The sequence below is a fragment of the Malus sylvestris genome, chromosome 16 (genome assembly GCF_916048215.2).
Source record: "Malus sylvestris chromosome 16, drMalSylv7.2, whole genome shotgun sequence".
Classification (NCBI taxonomy): Eukaryota; Viridiplantae; Streptophyta; class Magnoliopsida; order Rosales; family Rosaceae; genus Malus; species Malus sylvestris.
The window spans coordinates 26,349,067-26,369,607 of record NC_062275.1 but is presented as its reverse complement, the minus strand read 5'-3'; the positions used below and the strand labels follow the sequence as shown (position 1 = coordinate 26,369,607).

Here is a 20,541-nt window from a genome sequence, read left to right as displayed (position 1 = left end):
AAGTTCCGAGAAAAAAAAAAAACCTGGAGCTAGAAAAACAGTTCCCAATAAAATATGAGCAACGCCAGAAGCGCCCTTCTATCCCCAAATCCGTTAGTTGAAAACCCCACCCAAACCCCACGCCAGAAAGTTCCCCAAATTTCTTACCAGTCTCCGCTCGTCTCAACGATTCGAGCAGCACCTCCAACCCACAACTCAAGCTCTCCGTCCACCGCTTCACACTAGGTATCTCTCTCTCTAGATTGAGATTTTGAATGTGATTGGTTGATGGGGTTTGTGTAGGAATCCTTGGGATGGACGAGTCCTACTTACCCAGATGGATTGGATACGGCTTCGGTTCGCTTTTGATTTTGAACCATTTTGTTGGCTCAACTGCAACCCCAGCACAGCTTGTAAGAGAACGAAACGATTTTTCGTGTGTTAATTTTGTTTCAGTTTGTGTTGGATTTTATGTTAATTTCTGTGGGTTTGTTTTGTTTTCGATTTTCGGAATTAGGACGGAAGCTTTGGGTCTGTCTTTGGCTGCATTCTCCGTAGCACTTCCTTCAACAACAAAGTCTTTTCCCACTAAATGAGGTCGGGTCAGCTATATATTCATTCTAGATTCATTTTCATAAGGATTCGATGTAACCTAAGAGTGCTGGCTGTTGACTACCTAACGCCCTCCCCCTCCTCCTTTATCTGGGCTTGTGACCGGCAATGTAAGATAGTCTTACACAGGCGGAGCTTCCGTAGCACTTCCCTATCTTGCAAAATTTCTCAAGGTATAATTTCCAAGGCCCTTATAAACTCCATTTGATTAGATGTCAATGTGCACAGAACTTGTAAAAATGCAAAGGCGGCTTAAAGTGAGATTCGATACATGAGCCCTTATGGTGTGCTTTGGATGAGGGACTTTAAAGTTCCATGGAACTTTGGCTAAATTTGTTAAGAGTGCACCACAAAAATTACAAGGAGCGACTTAAAAATGACTAGATGCAATAGGTTTGAGAGAAATTTCAAATGACTCGTTGAAAGGTGTTATTTTGAAGGTCCGTGTAGCGCAGTTGTTGTGTTTTTGTAGTGGCTTTGTAGTGCTCGAATAGTTCATTGGTGGTGTCCATGTAACTTTTTATAATTGAGTTTATAGTTCATTGGTACTTTGAAAATCCATCATCCAAGTATAGGGTTAATCCATTTTACTTTTTAATATGAAAGAACATACGTGATTCTCAACGGCTGAATCGGATAAGAGAGTAGAATTTCTTTATGTGGGTTAAAATAGCTAGAACTAGTACAATTTATAGACCAATTCACACCAAGATTTCAATCCCTATCCATGGGAATATCAGGATCTTACATTCTTAAGCGCCCATCTACTGAGACTGGATCACGATGACTCTGTGTTTCTCTCATAAAAGTTTGTGAATAGCTTGTTGTATGCACTGCCAAATCAGCATTTTTGTATGCCTGACTATGTGGAATTTATTGCAGGGTGCTATTCCGATGGATCAAACAAGCATCCCACAAGGGTGTGAGCAAATATTTATCACAAAATGTCTTAGATACTCAGGAGGAGGACTTGGCTTGGGCTATGTACATCTTGTTGCGCAATACAAACACGATAGCAGTGGTACATAGCAGGTTTTTATTACATTTTGGCACTTCACAGTTATAAAATTTACCTGGCGGATAGATGAAGGGGAAAAATCCATATTATTTTGGAGGACAAGGTACATTTTGTCACGTTAAGTGAGAGTAAATAAAATTGTGCTCTTGGGTTTTTAGATGTTTTGTTTAAGGTCTTAAAATGCAGTTGCTAATTTTTCAGATAATATATATTGAAAATAAATTGTGAGTACGCGGCTAATTTTTCAGATGAGGTTTCAATAGCCAACGTACTTGGTTGGTTTGAGAAACAGATTGAAAGCATTAGCATTTCTGATGTGAAGGAGACCCTATACCTTTCTCAGATTGAGGGTAGCTATAACTTGGGTATTATTTAATCACCGTTGTTTCCAAAAATGACTTCCTTTACTTACAACAGTATGAAACTTATGTCCATGTTCCAGATTCTGGACTCTGGGAGATGCTACCGCAGGGGACTTGTTCCCTCCTTGTACAACCGATTCTGCAAGTTCAGCATTCAAGTGACGATGAGATCCAAAAAGTTGAAGGATTTGTCTTGTTGGCTTCCAGCATGGGGTATGCATGCAGTGATAAGGACAGAGCCTGGATTGGAGCTCTCACAAACAAGATCAGAGGTAAGCGATAAAGATAGAGCCTGGATAGGAGCTCTCTCGAAGAAACAAAACTAAACCAGCAAATAAGTGTAGTTATATAGCATATGAATTGGAATGCAGGATTGTTCTTTAAAATGCAACTTTATGGTTTGATTTTTGCTGATACAATCGTAGCTGGTATTAGTTTCGTAGGTACCAATTGCTGTGTTGGAATTCATATAAGATTTGAATGAGAAGTGCACAAATACAATCCTTGCTTGATTTGCAAACTACAGTAAAAGTATAGACATTTTGCTTACTTCTTTTAGGATACCAGAATTAAGTGAACTAGCTTTCATGCACGCGCTCATGCTCGTGCAGAAAGCATTTTTTAAATCACGACGTGTTACACGCAACTTACAAGTTTTAAATGTATTTATATGCGTGAATTAACAAAAGGAAAGTCAAATATTTGAAGTAAATGAATAATCTTAGATCATGCTAGAAAAAAACCCCTCACAAACCAATCAAAGCAGCTAAATTCACATAATAAAATCGGTCTTTCAATTTTCATCTACATTCTATTGAATTTACATTAAGAATAGATAAAATAATATTTAATAAACAACTGATTGAATCACATTAATGTTAGTCCATTGTGAGGCTAAGCTTATCCCCCTCTCCCTTAGTGTAGATAATATTTTTTGTTAAAAAAAAAAAACAATCATTTGACAACTAATTTAATCATATTATTATGCGTGTGCGAAAGACCTTTTTTATAATCGGTATTACACGCATCTTAAGATGTTTCGAACGTGTTAAAAAATAGAAAAAATAATATTTAATGAACATTGATTGAATCATATTATTGTTAGACTATTGTGAGGTACTAATTAAAAAAAATGTACAAAAAGAATTAATTATTAAAAAAATACTGTGAAAATGATGAAAATACTGTTGGATTATTTGGTGTATTATTTTGAATTGCTTTTGAAGTTTTTTATTTTGGAGGCATTTTTGTTCAAAACTTTTTGAGGTAGTTTGTGATCTCAATAGGGGTTGTTGGCTTTATATATAAAATAAAGATTGGAAAGTACATAAGAAGAACTTTGCAGCTTCCCTCATGGTCAGCCCTTGCTATTGGTCTCCACGTAGCGTCAGCAACATTGTTTTGACAAGAAACGACAGCGGTATTTCATTGATCACACAAACAAATATAAAGGTGCCAATTAGATACATTTGCTCCAGTGACTACTACATTGATCTAGAGTGAATTCGCACAAACAATCAATTGATTAAAAACCCTTACACGGCTACTGCAAGTGCACTAATACAAATTTGTCACAAGACGGATAGACGTATCTGTGTTGTGTGCTGTCGTTCCTCCTTTTCTCGATGGTTTTTGGAATTCGACATCAATTGTTTTCACACAATGGAACGAATCGACTCACCCCAATCTCCTCCACCACTTCTTTCCTGCTCCAGTGCTCCATTTTGGATAGCCAAACCTCCTCTTTCAACGAGATTCTTCTGTTAAAATAAAAAATAAATAAAAAAATAAAAAAACCACCGCCAACCCTAAACCAATTCACCCAAATCCGGCGACTAGATCCACAGCACACGCGAGAACCGCGACGCACCACCGGTCCATCCGCGCATTTTCCATAACCCTATTTACAGAAGGTAAGCAATTTATCCTAATTTAGATTTTAAAAAACTCTTCACCAAAGAAATTTATCTTCTGGTGATTTTTCTAGGGATCCAAGATTGAAAATACAGAGTTTTTGTTTCTTGATTTCTACATTGCGGTGAAAATTCCCCTTTCTCAATTGATTCAAAGCATAGCATTAGAAAAAATATGCAACTATTGAGGTATTTTTGTTCCAATTTTTCAGATTTTGAGGGTTTTGTATCCAGGCTCAAACGTTGTTCGTCGTCTTTCAAATCCCTCTATGCTCATGGTAAGCAATTTAAACTTTTGGGGTTATTGAAATATGTTTGATTATATGGGCATGGAACTTAGTATTCTAGGTTATTGAATTTGAATAACTATTATTGGGGTTATTAAATTTGGTATTCTGTATTATATTGGAGTTATAATAGGTTTGATTTCAGTAACTTTTTGGGCTTATTGAATTTGTATGCTCTGTTTGGTATTGTGATTATTAGGCAGCAACAACACCAACAACAAAGCTTTTTTTTCACTAAGTGAGGTCGGCTATATGAATCCTAGAACGTCATTGCGCTCGATTTTGTATCATGTCCTCCGTTAGATCAAAGTACTCTAAGTCTTTTTTTAGAATCTCTTACAAAGTTTTCCTAGATCTTCCTCTACCCCTTCGGCCCTGGACCTCTGTCCCGTAGTCATATCTTCTAACTGGAGCGTTAGTAGGCCTTCTTTGCACATGTCCAAACCATTGTAACCGATTTTCTCTCATATTTCCTTCAATTTTGCTACTCCTACTTTACCTCGGATATCCTCATTCCTAATCTTATCATTTCTTGTGTGCCCACACATACAACGAAGCATCTTCATCTCTGCTACACCAATTTTATGTACGTGTTGATGGTTCACCACCCAACATTCCGTGCCATACAGCATCGCTGACGTTATTGCCGTCCTATTAAATTTTCCATTGAGATTCAATGGTATATGACGGTCACACAACACGCCAGATGCACTCTTCCACTTCATCCACTCAGCTTGTATTCTATGGTTTATTTGGTGCAGAAGAGTGTATTCTGGTTTATTTGGCATTTGAGTCTGCATTAGAATTTGAATTGCTCATCTCTAAGTTATTCTAAAAACAGTCCTATCGTTTGTATGGAATATCCAGTTTATTTGATGTTTATTTTCTGATTTATTTGTTATTCCGCTTAAATTTCATGGCTGTATTTTTTTAATAGCTATGCAGTGGAATGGACGAGAATGTTCTGGGTTCCAGTGCTGAACTCTTTTTTGCTCCAATTGATGTTTCTTTTGCTGATGATGCACCTCTTCTACCATCTGGTTTTCGCATCATTCCTCTTGATTATGGGAAGGTTAGCCTCTAAACTAAATCCCATTCCCAAGATGTTATATGACAGCTTTTATACCGCACTATGTCTTTAAAGGAAATGTTCATTAGCGCTCTGAAAAATGTTTGCGGAAGATTCCAGCCCAAATCGTACCATGGACTCTGCTGGTTCTTTTATGATTGTATTTTGTTGTTTTTAATTTATTTTGTTGCATTTTGTTCTTCTTTCAGAATTGCCATTTCATTATCTTTTTGCTCTTTTTTTTTCTTTTTAATTTTTTATAGGTGCTAAAGTCCAGATTTTACTCTTTTTATAGGGTATGTTCTGTTGGATGCTCAGAGAGATAGGAAACTGCAATTTACTTTTGGATATGCTCTATAACAAACTGCAACTTACATTTGGATTTGATTCTTCACTGATGTGGATGTTGTGATGGGGTTTTGTAATTTTCAATATTCTTCAATTCTTTTTAGTCTGCAAAAATCAAATTGCCCATGGAATTAAATTGATATTGCATTAATATGTATGCTAGAGGACTTTACAGTATGCCATCAAGTTTAAACTGACAACAATGAATGACCAACTTAGGATTAATGCCTCTATTTGTTTATTGAAATTTGATGCTCTCTCATATGGTCGAGAAATATATATAGTTGTCATATATTTTATAAGAAAAATTAAGTACATTGACAACATCATTCATCCTCTATGTTTATTTTTAATAATCTGTTTTTCCCGTCTTTTTTTTTTCTGCTATGTAATGTCATTTGATTTTTACTGAGAAATCGAGAAAAAAAGGGAGAGAGAGAGAGAGAGAGAGAGAAAGAAGGCGAGTATGAGCATGACGTTGAGGATCAAGAGGGTTCCCACCGTCGTTTCGAATTACCAGAAAGATGAGGCGGAGGAAGGTGCTCGCCGCGTCGGGGGCTGTGGCCGCAACTGCCTTAACCAATGTTGCATTCCAGGTATTTGTTGAAACGTCCTCCACTTTGAATTTGAATTTTTGTGCTTTATCTTTTACGTACTGAATTGGTGTTTTCCAAAACAAACCTCCCTATGTGATATGTTGTCAAGAAATTGCTTCATTTGGTTATTTTCTGGTTTTTCGACGGGTTCGGGCGTTATTTCTTATCTGGGTATTTGTCAGTTACTCAATCTATACGGGTTGGAGTAGTAGCGAAGCTTCTTTCTATTTTTTTTTTTTTTTTTTTTTTTTTTTTTTTTTTGGGATTTGAAGAAAATGAACTCCGCCGTGTAAGTTTATCTTACATTTCCGGTCCCAAGCCCGAATAAAGGAGGAGGGGGAGGGCGTTAGGTAGTCGACAGCCGGCACTCCATGATCACGTCGAATCCTTATGAAAATGAATCCAGAACGAAATCGCGCTAAAGCTAGGGCGTCACCCGTAAGTGGCGCGCTGTGTGGCCTGAGCACAGTGATAAGTGAGCAAGGGTCGCTGTATCTCCATCGGCACCCGGATACAGTGTTAAATGAGCAAGGGGGCTATAGAAACTTCTTTTCGAACGACTCCACTCAAAGTTGTTTGGAAGCATATGCTCCTATCAACTTTGCACGGGACACACAAAAGAAGTACTTTGATCCTATTAGACGGGGAAGGGTGAAGAAGCTAGGACAGAAGGGTAGAGTTCAAGAGAGCAAAATGCGTTTAGGAACGTGGAATATAGGAACCTTGACGGGAAAATCTATGGAAGTAGTAGAAGTTATGGTGAGGAGAAGGATAAATATTATGTGCCTACAAGAAACTAAGTGGGTTGGTCGTAAGGCAAAGGATCTAGAAAACTCAGGGTTTAAACTATGGTATTCGGGCACAAATAGAACGAGAAACGGTGTTGGCATCATCGTGGACAAGACCTTGACACAAGATGTTGTAGATGTCAAGAGGGTAGGAGATAGAATCATGGCAATCAAGATTGTAATAGGACAAGAACTTATCAATGTGATTAGTGCGTACGCACCTCAAGTAGGGTTGGATACGAGTTCGAAGGAGAAATTTTGGGAAGACCTTGGAGACTTGGTGCAAGGAATTGCTCAGACGGAGAAGTTATTTATAGGAGGAGATTTAAATGGACACGTGGGCAGGGAGACAGGCAACTATGGAGGTTTTCATGGTGGCCATGGTTTTGGGGAGAGAAACGAGGATGGGGAAGCTATCTTGGATTTTGCAATGGCATATGATCTCTTCTTAGCCAACACCTTCTTTAAGAAGAGAGAAGAACATGTGATCACCTACAAGAGTGGGTCGTCAAAAACACAAATAGATTTTCTTCTAATGAGGAAAGGGGATCGTATAACTTGTAAGGATTGCAAAGTTATACCAGGAGAGAGCGTGACTAATCAACATCGCTTGTTGGTGATGGATGTACATATCAAAAGAGTGAGAAAAAAGAACAAGACTTGGAAGTGCCCAAGGACTAGATGGTGGAATCTAAAAGAAGAAAAACAAGCCATTTTCAAAGAGAAAGTAATCATCCAGTGTGTGTGGGATAGAGAGAGGGAAGCTAACCAAATGTGGGATTCCATGGCTAGTTGTATCCGAAAAGTAGCAAAAGAGGTATTAGGAGAGTCCAAGGGCTTTGCCCCACACCAAAAGGAATCTTGGTGGTGGAATGAGGAGGTACAAGCAAAGGTGAAGGCTAAGAAGGAATGTTGTAAAGCCTTATATAAGGATAGGACCGATGAAAATGGTGAAAGGTATAGAAAAGTGAAGCAAGAGGCGAAGAAAGCTGTGAGAGAAGCTAAGTTAGCGGCTTATGACGATATGTATAAGCGACTAGATACCAAAGAAGGAGAGTTGGATATCTATAAACTAGCTAGAGCAAGGGAAAAGAAGACAAAGGTCCTAAACCAAGTGAGGTGCATCAAGGATGAAGATGGAAAGGTTCTTGCTACAGAGAACGCGGTTAAAGACAGATGGAAAGGTTATTTTCATAATCTTTTCAATGAAGGACATGAAATGAGTGATTCTTTAGGGGAGTTGAGTAACTCAAAAGAGTGTAGAAACTACTCTTTTTATCGTAGAATCCGGAAGGAAGAAGTGGGTGTAGCTTTGAAGAAGATGAAGCATAGAAAAGCAGTAGGCCCAGACGATATACCAATCGAAGTGTGGAAAGTTTTGGGAGAGATAGGTATAACATGGCTCACTAACCTTTTCAATAGGATTTTGAAAACGAAGAAAATGCCGAATGAGTGGCGAATGAGCACTTTGGTGCCTATCTACAAGAATAAGGGTGATGTACAAAATTGCATGAACTATAGGGGAATTAAGCTAATGAGTCATACAATGAAGCTCTGGGAGAGAGTCATTGAGCATAGATTGAGGCAAGAGACACGGGTTTCGGACAACCAATTCGGGTTCATGCCAGGGCGCTCAACCATGGAGGCAATCTATCTCTTACGAAGATTGATGGAAAGATATAGAGATGGGAAAAAGGATTTACACATGGTCTTTATAGATTTGGAAAAAGCGTATGATAGGGTCCCAAGAGACATTCTTTGGAGGATTTTAGAGAAGAAAGGAGTACGAGTAGCATATATCCAAGCTATACAGGATATGTATGAAGGAGCAAAGACTGCCGTAAGAACTCATGAAGGACAAACCGAAAGCTTTCCCATAACTGTAGGATTACATCAAGGCTCATCCTTAAGTCCTTACCTTTTTGCGTTGGTAATGGATGAGTTAACAGGACATATTCAAGGTGATATTCCTTGGTGTATGCTTTTCGCAGACGATATAGTGTTGATAGATGAAACTCAGGAAGGGGTAAATGCAAAGCTTAACCTTTGGAGAGAAGTGTTGGAATCTAAAGGTCTTCGCCTAAGCCGATCAAAGACAGAATATATGGAGTGCAAGTTCAGTGCAAATGGAGGCCAAAACGAGTTAGGGGTGAGGATCGGAGATCAAGAAATACCAAAGAGCGACCGTTTTCGTTACCTAGGATCTATCTTGCAAAAGAACGGAGAATTAGATGGAGATCTCAACCATAGAATACAAGCTGGATGGATGAAGTGGAATAGTGCATCCGGCGTGTTGTGTGACCGCCGTATGCCACTGAAGCTCAAGGGAAAATTTTATAGGACGACAATAAGGCCGGCAATGCTGTATGGCACAGAATGTTGGGCGGTGAAGCATCAACACGTACACAAAATGGGTGTAGCGGAGATGAGGATGCTTCGTTGGATGTGTGGGCACACGAGAAAGGATAAGATTAGGAATGAGGATATCCGGGGTAAAGTAGGAGTAGCCGAAATTGAAGGAAAGATGAGAGAAAATCGGTTACGGTGGTTTGGACATGTGCAAAGAAGGCCTACTGACGCTCCGATTAGAAGATGCGACTATGGGACAGAGGTTCAGGGCCGAAGGGGCAGAGGAAGACCTAGGAAAACTTTGGAAGAGACCCTAAGAAAAGACTTAGAGTACTTGGATCTAACGGAGGACATGACACAGGACAGAACACAATGGCGTTCTAAGATTCATATAGCCGATCCCACTCAGTGACTTGGATTTTCCAAGTCTCCAACCGAGAAGTTTTCCTCACTCGGGAAATTAAGGGAACACTACCTCAACCTATATGCTCCACTCACAAAGCTTCAACATACAAGCTTCAACAAAAGAAAATTCAAAGAACTTAGCGAAGAAGGCTTTGGTGTATTTAAGACAATACGTTGAAATGAAGGAAAGCTTATTTATTGATATCCCCGATAAGTTACAAATATGTACATATACTTGAGTCAAAATAAACAAACAAGAGGGAGCCTTCACAAAGGTTGCTTAGGAGAAGTCTCAGCAGTCGGTAGAGCCCCAGAAAGAGAAGGCACCGGAGGGGGATCATTCGGAGCCTCAGTACTGGACAAAACCCTAGAAGGAGGAGGCATCAGAGATTGATCATTTGGAGCTTCATTACGCGGTACAGCCCAGAAGACGAAGGCAATAAATGCCTTTGGAACAAACCCACAAATCTCTGATGATCAAGTAAAACCTGACCATCAGATTCCTTCATCTGGTCAAGCTTCCTCTTCATGTTTGTAGCATAGTCATGTGCGAGCCGGTGCAACTGTTTATTCTCATGCTTGAGCCCTCTAATCTCCTGTTTGAGACTCATCACTTCAGCCGCCAATGATTCAACTTGGCGGGTTCGAGCAAATAGGCGTTGTGCCATATTAGACACAGAACCTGCACACTGAACACTGAGAGCCAGAGAATCCTTAACAGACAACTCATCAGACAGTTTGGAAAGTAGTCTGTTATCTTTGGGAGTGAGAAGGTTCCTGGCCACTACCGCAGCGGTCATATCATTCTTCATCACGGAATCCCCAACGGTAAGAGGACCAGTAGGGGAGACGAAGGATGGGCGCCATATGTTGTCTGGAGAAGGCGGGGCTGCCTCTTCAACAAGGTTCAAGTCAAAACGACGGTCGGAGGGGCCAGACATTTTCAAAGGTGTTGAAGAGAGAAGAGGTCGGACAAATCAAGATCTTAGAAGTGCAAGAATGGAGCTTCTACTGGTGGATATTCAAGTGTGCTTTGGAACTTAATGTCAGCCCCTATAAAAATCTGCACTCGACGAAGCTTCAGAAATCGAAGAGGCGCCTGCTCAGAAATCGAAGAGGCGTTTGCTTTCTCAAAAGCTGGGCTGCTCAGAGACCACGAGGGTCGATCTCAGAAATCGAAGAGGTGTTTGCTTTCTCAAAAGCTGGGCTGCTCAAAGACCACAAAGGCCGATCTCAGAAATCGAAGAGGCTTGCTTTCTCAAAAGCTGGGCTGCTCAGAGACCACGAGGGCCGATTTCAGAAATCGAAGAGGCACCTACTTTTCCAGCCTTGTCAGCACCTGTCACACGCACACTCAGCTTTGCGGAAATTATGGGCATTCTGTCGAAGATTTCTGGCGAAGTAGAAAGCACATGAATCGTACTGTTCAATCACCCACTTCCCACACGCAACAGTAGCTCATGGGTACCACAGATAACTTTGCCAAAGTTCTCTGACAAAGTTGAGACACGTGAAGCTTGCAGCTCCCACTACATCGCTCTGACCAAGAAGGGTAAAAGAATTGCAAAGAAACAACACTAACAAAGTTTAGACACATAAATTTTGAAGGTCTAGCTACCATATTATTACCCACAAGGGTAAAGGAACAGTACCACTGCTGGATAATTGGAAAGTCCCGGTGTGTCAACCTCTGTGCTTCGTGGCAAGGTAGACTAGCAAACATGCCCAACCTTTACTCACATTCGAGAAAACACTCCTAACAAGATTGCTTGCTCCAAAATCGAAGAGGCACCGCCCTCCGAATTTCGAGAGCCAGACTCCCAACATGATTACTTTCTCAAAAATCGAAGAGAGGGTAAAGGAACAGTACCACTGCTGGATAATTGGAAAGTCCCTGTGTGTCAACCTTTGTGCTTCGTGGCAAGGTAGACTAGCAAACATGCCCAACCTTTACTCACATTCGAGAAAACACTCCCAACAAGATTGCTTGCTCCAAAATCGAAGAGGCACCGCCCTCCGAATCTCGAGAGCCAGACTCCCAACATGATTACTTTCTCAAAATCGAAGAGAGGGTAAAGGAACAGTACCACTGCTGGATAATTGGAAAGTCCCTGTCTGTCAACCTCCGTGCTTCGTGGCAAGGTAGACTAGCAAACATGCCCAACCTTTACTCACATTCGAGAAAACACTCCCAACAAGATTGCTTGCTCCAAAATCGAAGAGGCACGGCCCTCCGAATCTCGAGAGCCAGACTCCCAACATGATTACTTTCTCAAAAATCGAAGAGGCATCGTTCTCCGAATCTCGAGAGCCAGACCCCCAGCAGGATTGCTTTCTCAAAAATCGAAGAGGCATCGTTCTCCGAATCTCGAGAGCCAGACCCCCGACAGGTCTGTAATCTTCACACGCAACATCAGCTTTCCAGATACCACAAACCACTTTTTCAAAGTGCTCTGACAGAGTTAAAACATGTGAAGCTGGCAGCTCCCACTACCGTGCTATAACCAAGCAGGGTAAAGGAATAGCATTATTACTTGATGTTAGGGAGACTCCTATATATGTCGACTTCCATCCCTAACGGACAGGCAGACCTGCAAAAATGCTCAACCCTTTCTCTTATCTGAGAGGGCACTCCCAACAAAGCCTTTCGAAATATTCAGCTTTCTTTCCCCCCGATAATACCTCTGTAAACAAGCTATACTAGAGCAAGATTATCTCATATCATCAGGGTTAAAAACAAGAGTATCCCATATCATGCTTTTTCCCTGTCTTTTCCTTTGGCCTTGTTCTTACCTGTAAGACAAGGAGAAAGAGAGCAATCAGTCAGCACTTGGAATCAAGCTTCCAGCCAGGAACTGACTGCCTGGAACCCCTTACCTGATTACTTACCTGGCATTGCTCTCGAGTACTCATCTTCAACATCTTATGCTTCCAGGGAAGATACCGCATCTGCCTGAGGAACAGATAGGGCAAGTGAGAAGGATACAAGGAAGCATGTGGAGACAAGCGTAACAGCACACGTGCCGATACATCCACTACTCTATCAAAAGCAAAAGTATCCCATATCAGCAGGGTCGAACGTACTCTAGATTTGATGGACTTGTTTTGACCCTCAAATTCTTCAGTCGGCCTTATACTCTGGAGGAAACCAGAAAACCCTCCAGCCCAGTTCAAGAATAAGCCTGTGGAAAGTTACTTCTTCAAAAGCAAAAGTATCCCATATCATCTCTCCTCATTTTTCTTCTCTTTATCCTTCATGCTGCCTGCAAGATAGGGAGAATGTGAACAATCAGCCGGAACTCTGATTGCTTACCTTGTCTGTCACCTCTTTCAGCAGATCCCCCAGCTCGGCGACTTGGGGGACTCCTACTACATGGTTTGTATCTTGCTTGACCAAGCATGAAACTACAAGTAAGCTTCAAGTGAAATTGATACATTACCTTGTGCATCTCCACCAGTTACAGATACCACCCCTGGATGGAGGAAGAGTACTACCTATGAGACAGATAAGGCAAGTCAAGACGATACCACACTCCGGTACTTAGAAGTTTCGTGGCTACGAGATCATTCTCCCACAATATTTCCTAATGTCATTTGTACTAAATCATTCACTTGTCCCCACTAAAGGAGAGCTTGAACCTATGTACTTGTGTAAACCCTTCACAATTAATAAGAACTCCTCCGTGGACGTAGCCAATCTGGGTGAACCACGTACATCTTGTGTTTGCTTTCCTATCTCTATCCATTTATATACTTATCCACACTAATGACCGGAGCAATCTAGCGAAGATCACAAAAAGTGACCGTTTTCGCTACCTAGGATCTATCTTGCAAGAGAACGGAGAATTAGATGGAGATCTCAACCATAGAATACAAGCTGGATGGATGAAGTGTAAGAGTGTATCCGGCGTGTTGTGTGACCGTCGTAGGCCACTGAAGCTCAAGGGAAAATTTTATAGGACGGCAATAAGGCCAGCGATGTTGTATGGCACAGAATGTTGGGCGGTGAAGCATCAACGTACACAAAATGGGTGTAGCGGAGATGAGGATGCTTCGTGGGATGTATGGGCACACGAGAAAGGATAAGATTGGGAATTAGGATATCCGAGGTAAAGTAGGAGTAGCCAAAATTGAAGGAAATATAAGAGAAAATCGGTTCCGGTGGTTTGGACATGTGCAAAGAAGGCCTACTGACGCTCCGGTTCGAAAATGTGACTACGGGACAGAGGTTCGGGGCAGAAGGAGTAGAGGAAGACCTAGGAAAACTTTGGAAGAGACCCTAAGAAAAGACTTGAGTACTTGGATCTAACGGAGGACATGACACAAATGAGCGCAATGGCGTTCTAGGATTCATATAGCCGACCCCACTTAATGGGAAAAGGCTTTGTTGTTGTTGTTTGCTTAATCATTATTTTCTTTTTACTACATTTTGAATCTTCCCCCAATGATTTATTATTATTATTTTTTTTTTTTTTAAGAAGAGCAAGTTGGTTCTGCTTCAAACCTGCAACGAGTAAGTTCCTCCGATCTGTGATTTTTAGGGTTTCGAAAAAGGTTATCGGCTAGAAATAGTTTGAGATTTTGGGAGTTAATGTTTTGAGAAATAGCTCTGAATTTTTTGTTTTATTTTTGCTGATTTTTGAAGTGGTTGTGTAAACCGGTTCTTTTGAACCAGTTTAATCGGTTTTAGTGATTGCATGTGGAGAGGGTTTTTTAATTTGTTTAGCCTATCTCAAAAGGTCAAGATTATATTTTCCTTTATTTTCTAACTAACTAAACAGAAAATTAGCTCTCTTTCCCTTGTTTGGTTTAATTTTACCAATTGATACTTTATAAGTTTCTTAAGTTACTTCAACTATTAAGTTTGAAATAATTGAATACTTGAAAGTTGGGTTTCGTTTCATTGTTTGTGCTAATTGAGCTAATCTTTTGTTTTGTAGCAACAAGGAGAAATGAGTCGGCGGGAGGACTCTGAAAGATGATTGTTGTTGCTGCTGCTATAGATATGCCGGCGGATCCTTCGGAGGGAGAGTTAAGCTTCGATTGAGAAATGAGATAATCCTCTGCAATGCTATCAATAAAGTTCAAATTGGAGCTGTGCCCAAGGTGACCCTGATCCTTTGATCATTTTCCAAATTCTCACATTTGTGGTTGTTATTGAATGGTATGCATATGGAAGAAATATGGGAACCATTGAAATGTTGAATACTTTGATTTTATGTATTTTTTCAAGGAATGGGAGAACCTTTGAATAAGTATGGTTCCTTAATTGAAGCAATTCATGTTATGACTGGATCACTATTTCACCTATCGCCGATGAAAATTATTGTCGACAGTAGGCATTGAAAACTGCCATTATGTCTAAGATGTTTTTATCTGTAAAAACATTCAGATATGGTGTATCTTAATAACTTTCTCATGACCGCCAAAGAAAATTACCGTATCAACTAGGCATTGAAAACTGCCATTATTTCTAAGATGTTTTTATCTGCAAAAACATTCACATATGGTGTATCTTAATAACTTTCTCATGCTATTTTATTTGATTCTATAATCAAAATTTTGTAGCTTTTAGATTTTGTGGATCTTAGTAAATTAGGTAGTACAAAGTACTCTTTTGCTTATTTCATTGAATGTGGGTGAATCATAGTTGCATAAGTAATGATGTAGTTCGCAATTGCTAAAAACATTTGGCTTATTACTCTGTCAGTTGTGCATCTAATCTTCTGTAGGTCGGCATTATTCATGCTATCAAAAAGCTCCATAGTGATCTTCTAGCTATGTATTAGCGGTTTCACTTATGCATCCGTCCAAGAAATCTGTTGTCAGATAATGCCTGCAGCTCGGGCTTTTCCTTTAGTAAAGCTTATGGATGCATTGCAAGACTACCAAGAGAGCACGTAAAGTTTTATTACACCTCATGTGTTTAATAAATTCTTTTAACTTTCATTTGTTTGCAATGAAACTTTTACTATCGTTTTACACTCCTAGAGAATCTCACTATACCCCCTTTTATGTGATTATGCAGTCTACAAAAAATCTTAATTGAATACATAATGTTTGATGGAGTGACTGTGAAGAGCAACATGCACACCTACTCGGGAAAAACTCGGGAAATTGCTAGACATTTCAAGTGGTGAGTTCTAATCTTTATGTACTTGCAGAATAGGAGGAACTTCAATCCCTTTTGTGTGTTTCGTATAATATATACACAACATAACCTTTGCATTTTTTGTCTCCTTTCCTACAATTCATGAATTAATACCTTTTCATCAAATTGGTATTCTGAGTAAATTCACAACCAGTAATGAAAGCAAAGTAATGAGCTTTTTTCTTTTCTTAACAATTTTTTGTTTTTTTGATCATGGAATGCTTTTCTCATGCTAAGATTGTAACCCAATCAATAAGCAAGTGAAACACAGAAGTTCTTCATCGCATGTTAGTTTTGATCCATTTCTAATAATCTCATGCATGGTACAAGAAAAACATCTCTTTAGCAGCAAAAGAAGAAAGAAGAGTGAACTACTGAGCAACAATGTGAAAAGTTGGGACATAGAAAACAAGATATTTTTCATGTATTATAACCGTATGGATGTAAATAAGATAATTTTTATGTATGATTTGTTCTTTATAGAACATAGGGATGTAAATAGATTTTGATATGGATGTAAATCAATTTCAAAAGTCCCACACATTTAACAAAGTTTTAAAACCCACGCGAGTTCTTTTGCTCATATTACTTCAAAACATAAAAATACTTTTGTCTTTCAAGTATTTTATACCCCTAAATAAGAGCCTAAAGAAAAATTTTAGTACATTACTACAAAATATCAAATGTTCAAGAATATGCAAAATGAAGAGAGTTCAAGGTTGTGGAGCCTTTCTCCAAAGTCAGAACCTTGCCAATGAGACTCAAGGCTTGCACTTTTGTGGAGATGTCAACTCCACCTTTACAATCGCATAAACCATAGATTTAAATTTAATCATTGATTGTTGTTTACGTTTACGCTCTATTCTTCTCACCCAATTAATTTTTTTCTTTTCTTTTTTTTCCTTCAGATTGTTCTCTTTCGAAAACATGGTCTTTTAGCAGATGCAGGAAGATGAACGGTTTGAATCGTTGGTATCACGTTCAGATTTTTAGGGTTAGTGAAAATATTGCTCGAAGTTATAAAGTCTTTAGAAACTATATAACACGACTCATATTTCAATTAACTGTAAACATTAGAATGTGATATCAACCATCCGAATTGTTCATTTTTTTGGACCTGCTAAAAGATCATGTTTTCAAAAAACAAAATTTTAAAAACGAAATCCAATGAGAAGAATAGAGCGTAAATGACAATCAACGGTTAAATATAAAGTTAGGGTTTATGGGTTTTGGTGTTGGATTTCGAAATTGAGCCTTTCAAGAAAATTGTAAAACTTGTCATTACGAGCAATTGTATATATCTTTTTACTTTTTTACATTTTTCAGCTTGTACATTAATTATTATTAATTTTGCACTCAAACAAAAAAATGAGTGGTTGCATATTTTTTAACATTTGCGGTCATGAGCATTTGCATATTTTTTATGAATTTTTATTAATTTTGCAATCACGAGCATTTGAATATTTTTAACATTTTTCACACTTGTAAATGATTTATTTAATGTGTTTTGGTATTTTTCAATTGCTTTGTATTTTTAATATGCTTTGGGAATTTTAGGACTAGATTTGCTAGTGGAGTACACTACGAGGGTTTAGATCCTAATATTTTTACCACAGGAGTTATCTTCCGATTACCTTACTACCACGTACTATGGTTATTTTTTTGTTAAATATAAGGATAAAAACTAATTTTTTTCTTAACGGGTTGAAACGAGCTACTCGCGTATAAACGAGTGATTTGATAAGGACTTGATTAGTTACCATATTAACTCGAAATCTTTTATTTTCGTATTGTATTAATAGTCATGTAAGAAATTATCAAATCTACCTCCAACATTAATTCTTGCATGCTCAACATGTGCATGTTAGCACTTAGTCCCATACCTCCCATACCTTTGCTTTTCTAACATCACGTTGTGGTGCCGACTTCTATGCAACTTTTTACTTCTTGAGAACAAATTCACTTGCATCGGTAGCTATCAGCCGTTAATAAAAATGGATCTCATATTTGAAGTGGAAGAGTCAAAGAGTTGTTTTGGAGTCATGAGTTAGTCTCACCACATGATGCCCCGTGCATAAAACGTCGAGAAAATTTCTTGTTTACTTCACCACTAAAGCAGTAAAGCTAGAATTAATAATGCTCCAAATCATACGACATTGAAATCATTATCAATCACAACCTTCACACAATTAATTATGTTTACTTTAACTGAAATCCAAACTCAAGAACAAGAACAAAAATATTGAATTCAATTTTGAGTCATAGCAAGGTTCTAAAACAAGTTAGGCGCTAGTTGGGCAACATGTTAGGATCTAGCGGTTAGGGGGTTTAGGCGAATTTAAGTAAATTTATTATATAAATTATATAGTATTAGAACATATTAAAAACATGGGGGATAAGCATATAATGAGTGTCCATTTATGTATTCAACAAGTCTCTACATTTTATTGACAAAATAAAATGCAAAACGAAAATTATTGTTTTCTATCCAAGTGAAAGTTGCGACTTAAGCGGGTTTAGGTGGGCTAGGTAAACACCTAAGCATACTAGGTAGGCATCCAAGTGGGTATAGATGCACTTTTTTAATTTTCAAACGTCTATGGACTAGGCAAAATTTTTTAGAACAGTGAGTTATAGTCATTATCCATTGTTTTATTAGCGTCTTACGAATATTCATAATTCTATTACGCTCTTGTGTAAAGCATGTACCGAGATAATTGATGATTAAATATACAATCAAGGGTTCCATGAATCCGAGGTTTCATTTGATGTTTGAATCTTATCTTGGTTACTGATGCAAGTCAACAACACGTGGCCTCTTTTCATTGCAAAATCAAGGACAATGTAAATTTCAACTTAGAATTCGTAATTAATCTACATCTTGATAAAGACTTGTTTATTTTTTAATTGAGTAAAATGTAGATTTTTTTTTTCTATTAAACACCACCACTCATTTAAGTTCACACCATTATTAAGTTTAATTTTTTTTAGTTTTTAATTATGTAAAAAAACAAAAAGGACATATTACTTAAAACTTAACAATATTTCTATCTACACCCCACAAACCCTAATCTTTTCTTCTTCTTCCTCAAACAAAGAACAAGATCATAGTTCATATATTACGTAAACCAATTGTCAGTCCAAGTTATATTTAAACAGTAGAATATAAATCTGGATATTCTATCTATGATTAGGGTCCAATTCCAATATCATTGTTTCATTCATCCATCAAGCTCTTACAGATTGTTGTTATTTTGGTATTTTTGATAGTCTTATCAAGTTGTAATCAATTGTATGACCTTACCTTTGATTATGCATAGCACAATACATACTTTTGTGATCTACTGTTGTATGCATATTGTTATGCTCCGAATGATGTGATAACAAAGGATTTAATTCTAGAACTTGTAGGATAAATTTTAAATAATTAATAAAAGAGACTTTCCATTCATATTTATTCACATCATCATTTCCTTGATTACAGCTTCATCATTAGGTTGATGGTGGTTCGTCACCTTTACGGTGAGGTTATATTGTCAATTTAGTGTTGACTAGTACATTTTCACCCTTAGCTAGACGGTTAATCGGGTTAGAGCGTGTTAGAAAGTAGCTATAAAACAAGTTTTTAGTAAAACAACTTTCCCACATTCCTACCTAATCACGTGTTTAATTGAATCCGTCACATGTATTAAGAAACATGATTCAATTAACTCATATTCGAGGACAATATCAATAAGATTATCCATAAGTAAAACATACACCAAACTTGAATCTAGGAACATGGAAAAATGTTCACAAAGTAAATGGTTTATTAAGGGGATTCGGCCAACAAGGCCATCCATGTCAAAATTCTGCTCTTCCAACGGTGTTTGGTGGAGCAAAATTAGTCTCACGTATAGACTACTAGAATGGTACTTCCTTAACAACATTGGTAGGGACGCGAACAGGTGCATAACCAATGGTCTATTCCATCGAGACGGAAATAGATCTGTAGGGTTAAGGTTCGTGAATATTTTCCCTTATTCTTGAAGTTTTAGGTCTTAGGTACCAAAGATCATGCTTCGAGCATGATGCCACACCTTGGCATGCCGTGATTCTACCTTATGTTGTAGAAACAAACTCGAAATTGGATTGTGAGAGAGTATGCCATTCGGTGTATCCTTGCCAAAGTAGTGCATCACATTTGGTAGGCTTTGACCGAAATGGGTCGAGCCATTTGGTAGACTCCAGCAGAACTGAGTCTATACCGTTCAGTAGTTTCTAGCCAAACTAGGTCTATACCTTTCTCTCACATTTGTGGTAGTAATCAGATCCGAGAATTTGGTAAACTTTCGTTATCTACATTGCTACTTCAAGGGCGAGTTAGAAACAAGGAAGGACGAAAAAATTATTCTCTAGTCAAAATTCGATCAGATTTATAAACTTTAGAATTGTACTCATTCATGGACGTAATCATGGTGTGCTTCAGGCAATGTCTTTCATGATTAGACAATCCGTAAGAGCGAACCAAAGAGCCATGGAATCCCGGGAGGTATTTCCATTTGTAATTCTTTGAGCATAAGTCTTTAATGAAAATCATGGCAAAGGCTTATTCAGCTCTTCCATGTCATTGTTGGCGTCAATGGTTTCTCAACTTCTTGATAGTCAAGTGGAGATTCACGTCT

The 20,541-nt window shown here is 38.4% G+C and overlaps 1 protein-coding gene across 8 annotated transcripts; it reads left to right on the top strand.

Moving 5' to 3' along the window:
• Positions 1-33: 33 nt before the first annotated feature.
• Positions 34-16,429, top strand: LOC126608185 (protein COFACTOR ASSEMBLY OF COMPLEX C SUBUNIT B CCB2, chloroplastic-like). Of its 8 annotated transcripts, none has more exons than XR_007617764.1 (8): positions 47-392; positions 497-764; positions 1,474-1,623; positions 1,858-3,884; positions 4,097-4,162; positions 14,667-14,832; positions 15,459-15,626; positions 15,755-16,429. XR_007617764.1 is itself a non-coding variant. In XM_050276016.1 (5 exons), exons 3-5 carry the CDS (start codon positions 1,676-1,678, stop codon positions 2,252-2,254), a joined length of 357 nt encoding a protein of 118 aa, XP_050131973.1. In that variant the 5' UTR covers positions 34-392; positions 497-764; positions 1,474-1,675; the 3' UTR covers positions 2,255-2,472. The 8 variants fall into 8 exon arrangements, 3 of the variants coding, with proteins under 3 accessions (XP_050131973.1, XP_050131976.1, XP_050131974.1); XR_007617763.1 differs by having other exon boundaries at positions 1,474-1,712; XM_050276016.1 differs by lacking the exons at positions 4,097-4,162; positions 14,667-14,832; positions 15,459-15,626; positions 15,755-16,429 and having other exon boundaries at positions 34-392; positions 1,474-1,712; positions 1,858-1,974; positions 2,052-2,472.
• Positions 16,430-20,541: the final 4,112 nt, after the last annotated feature.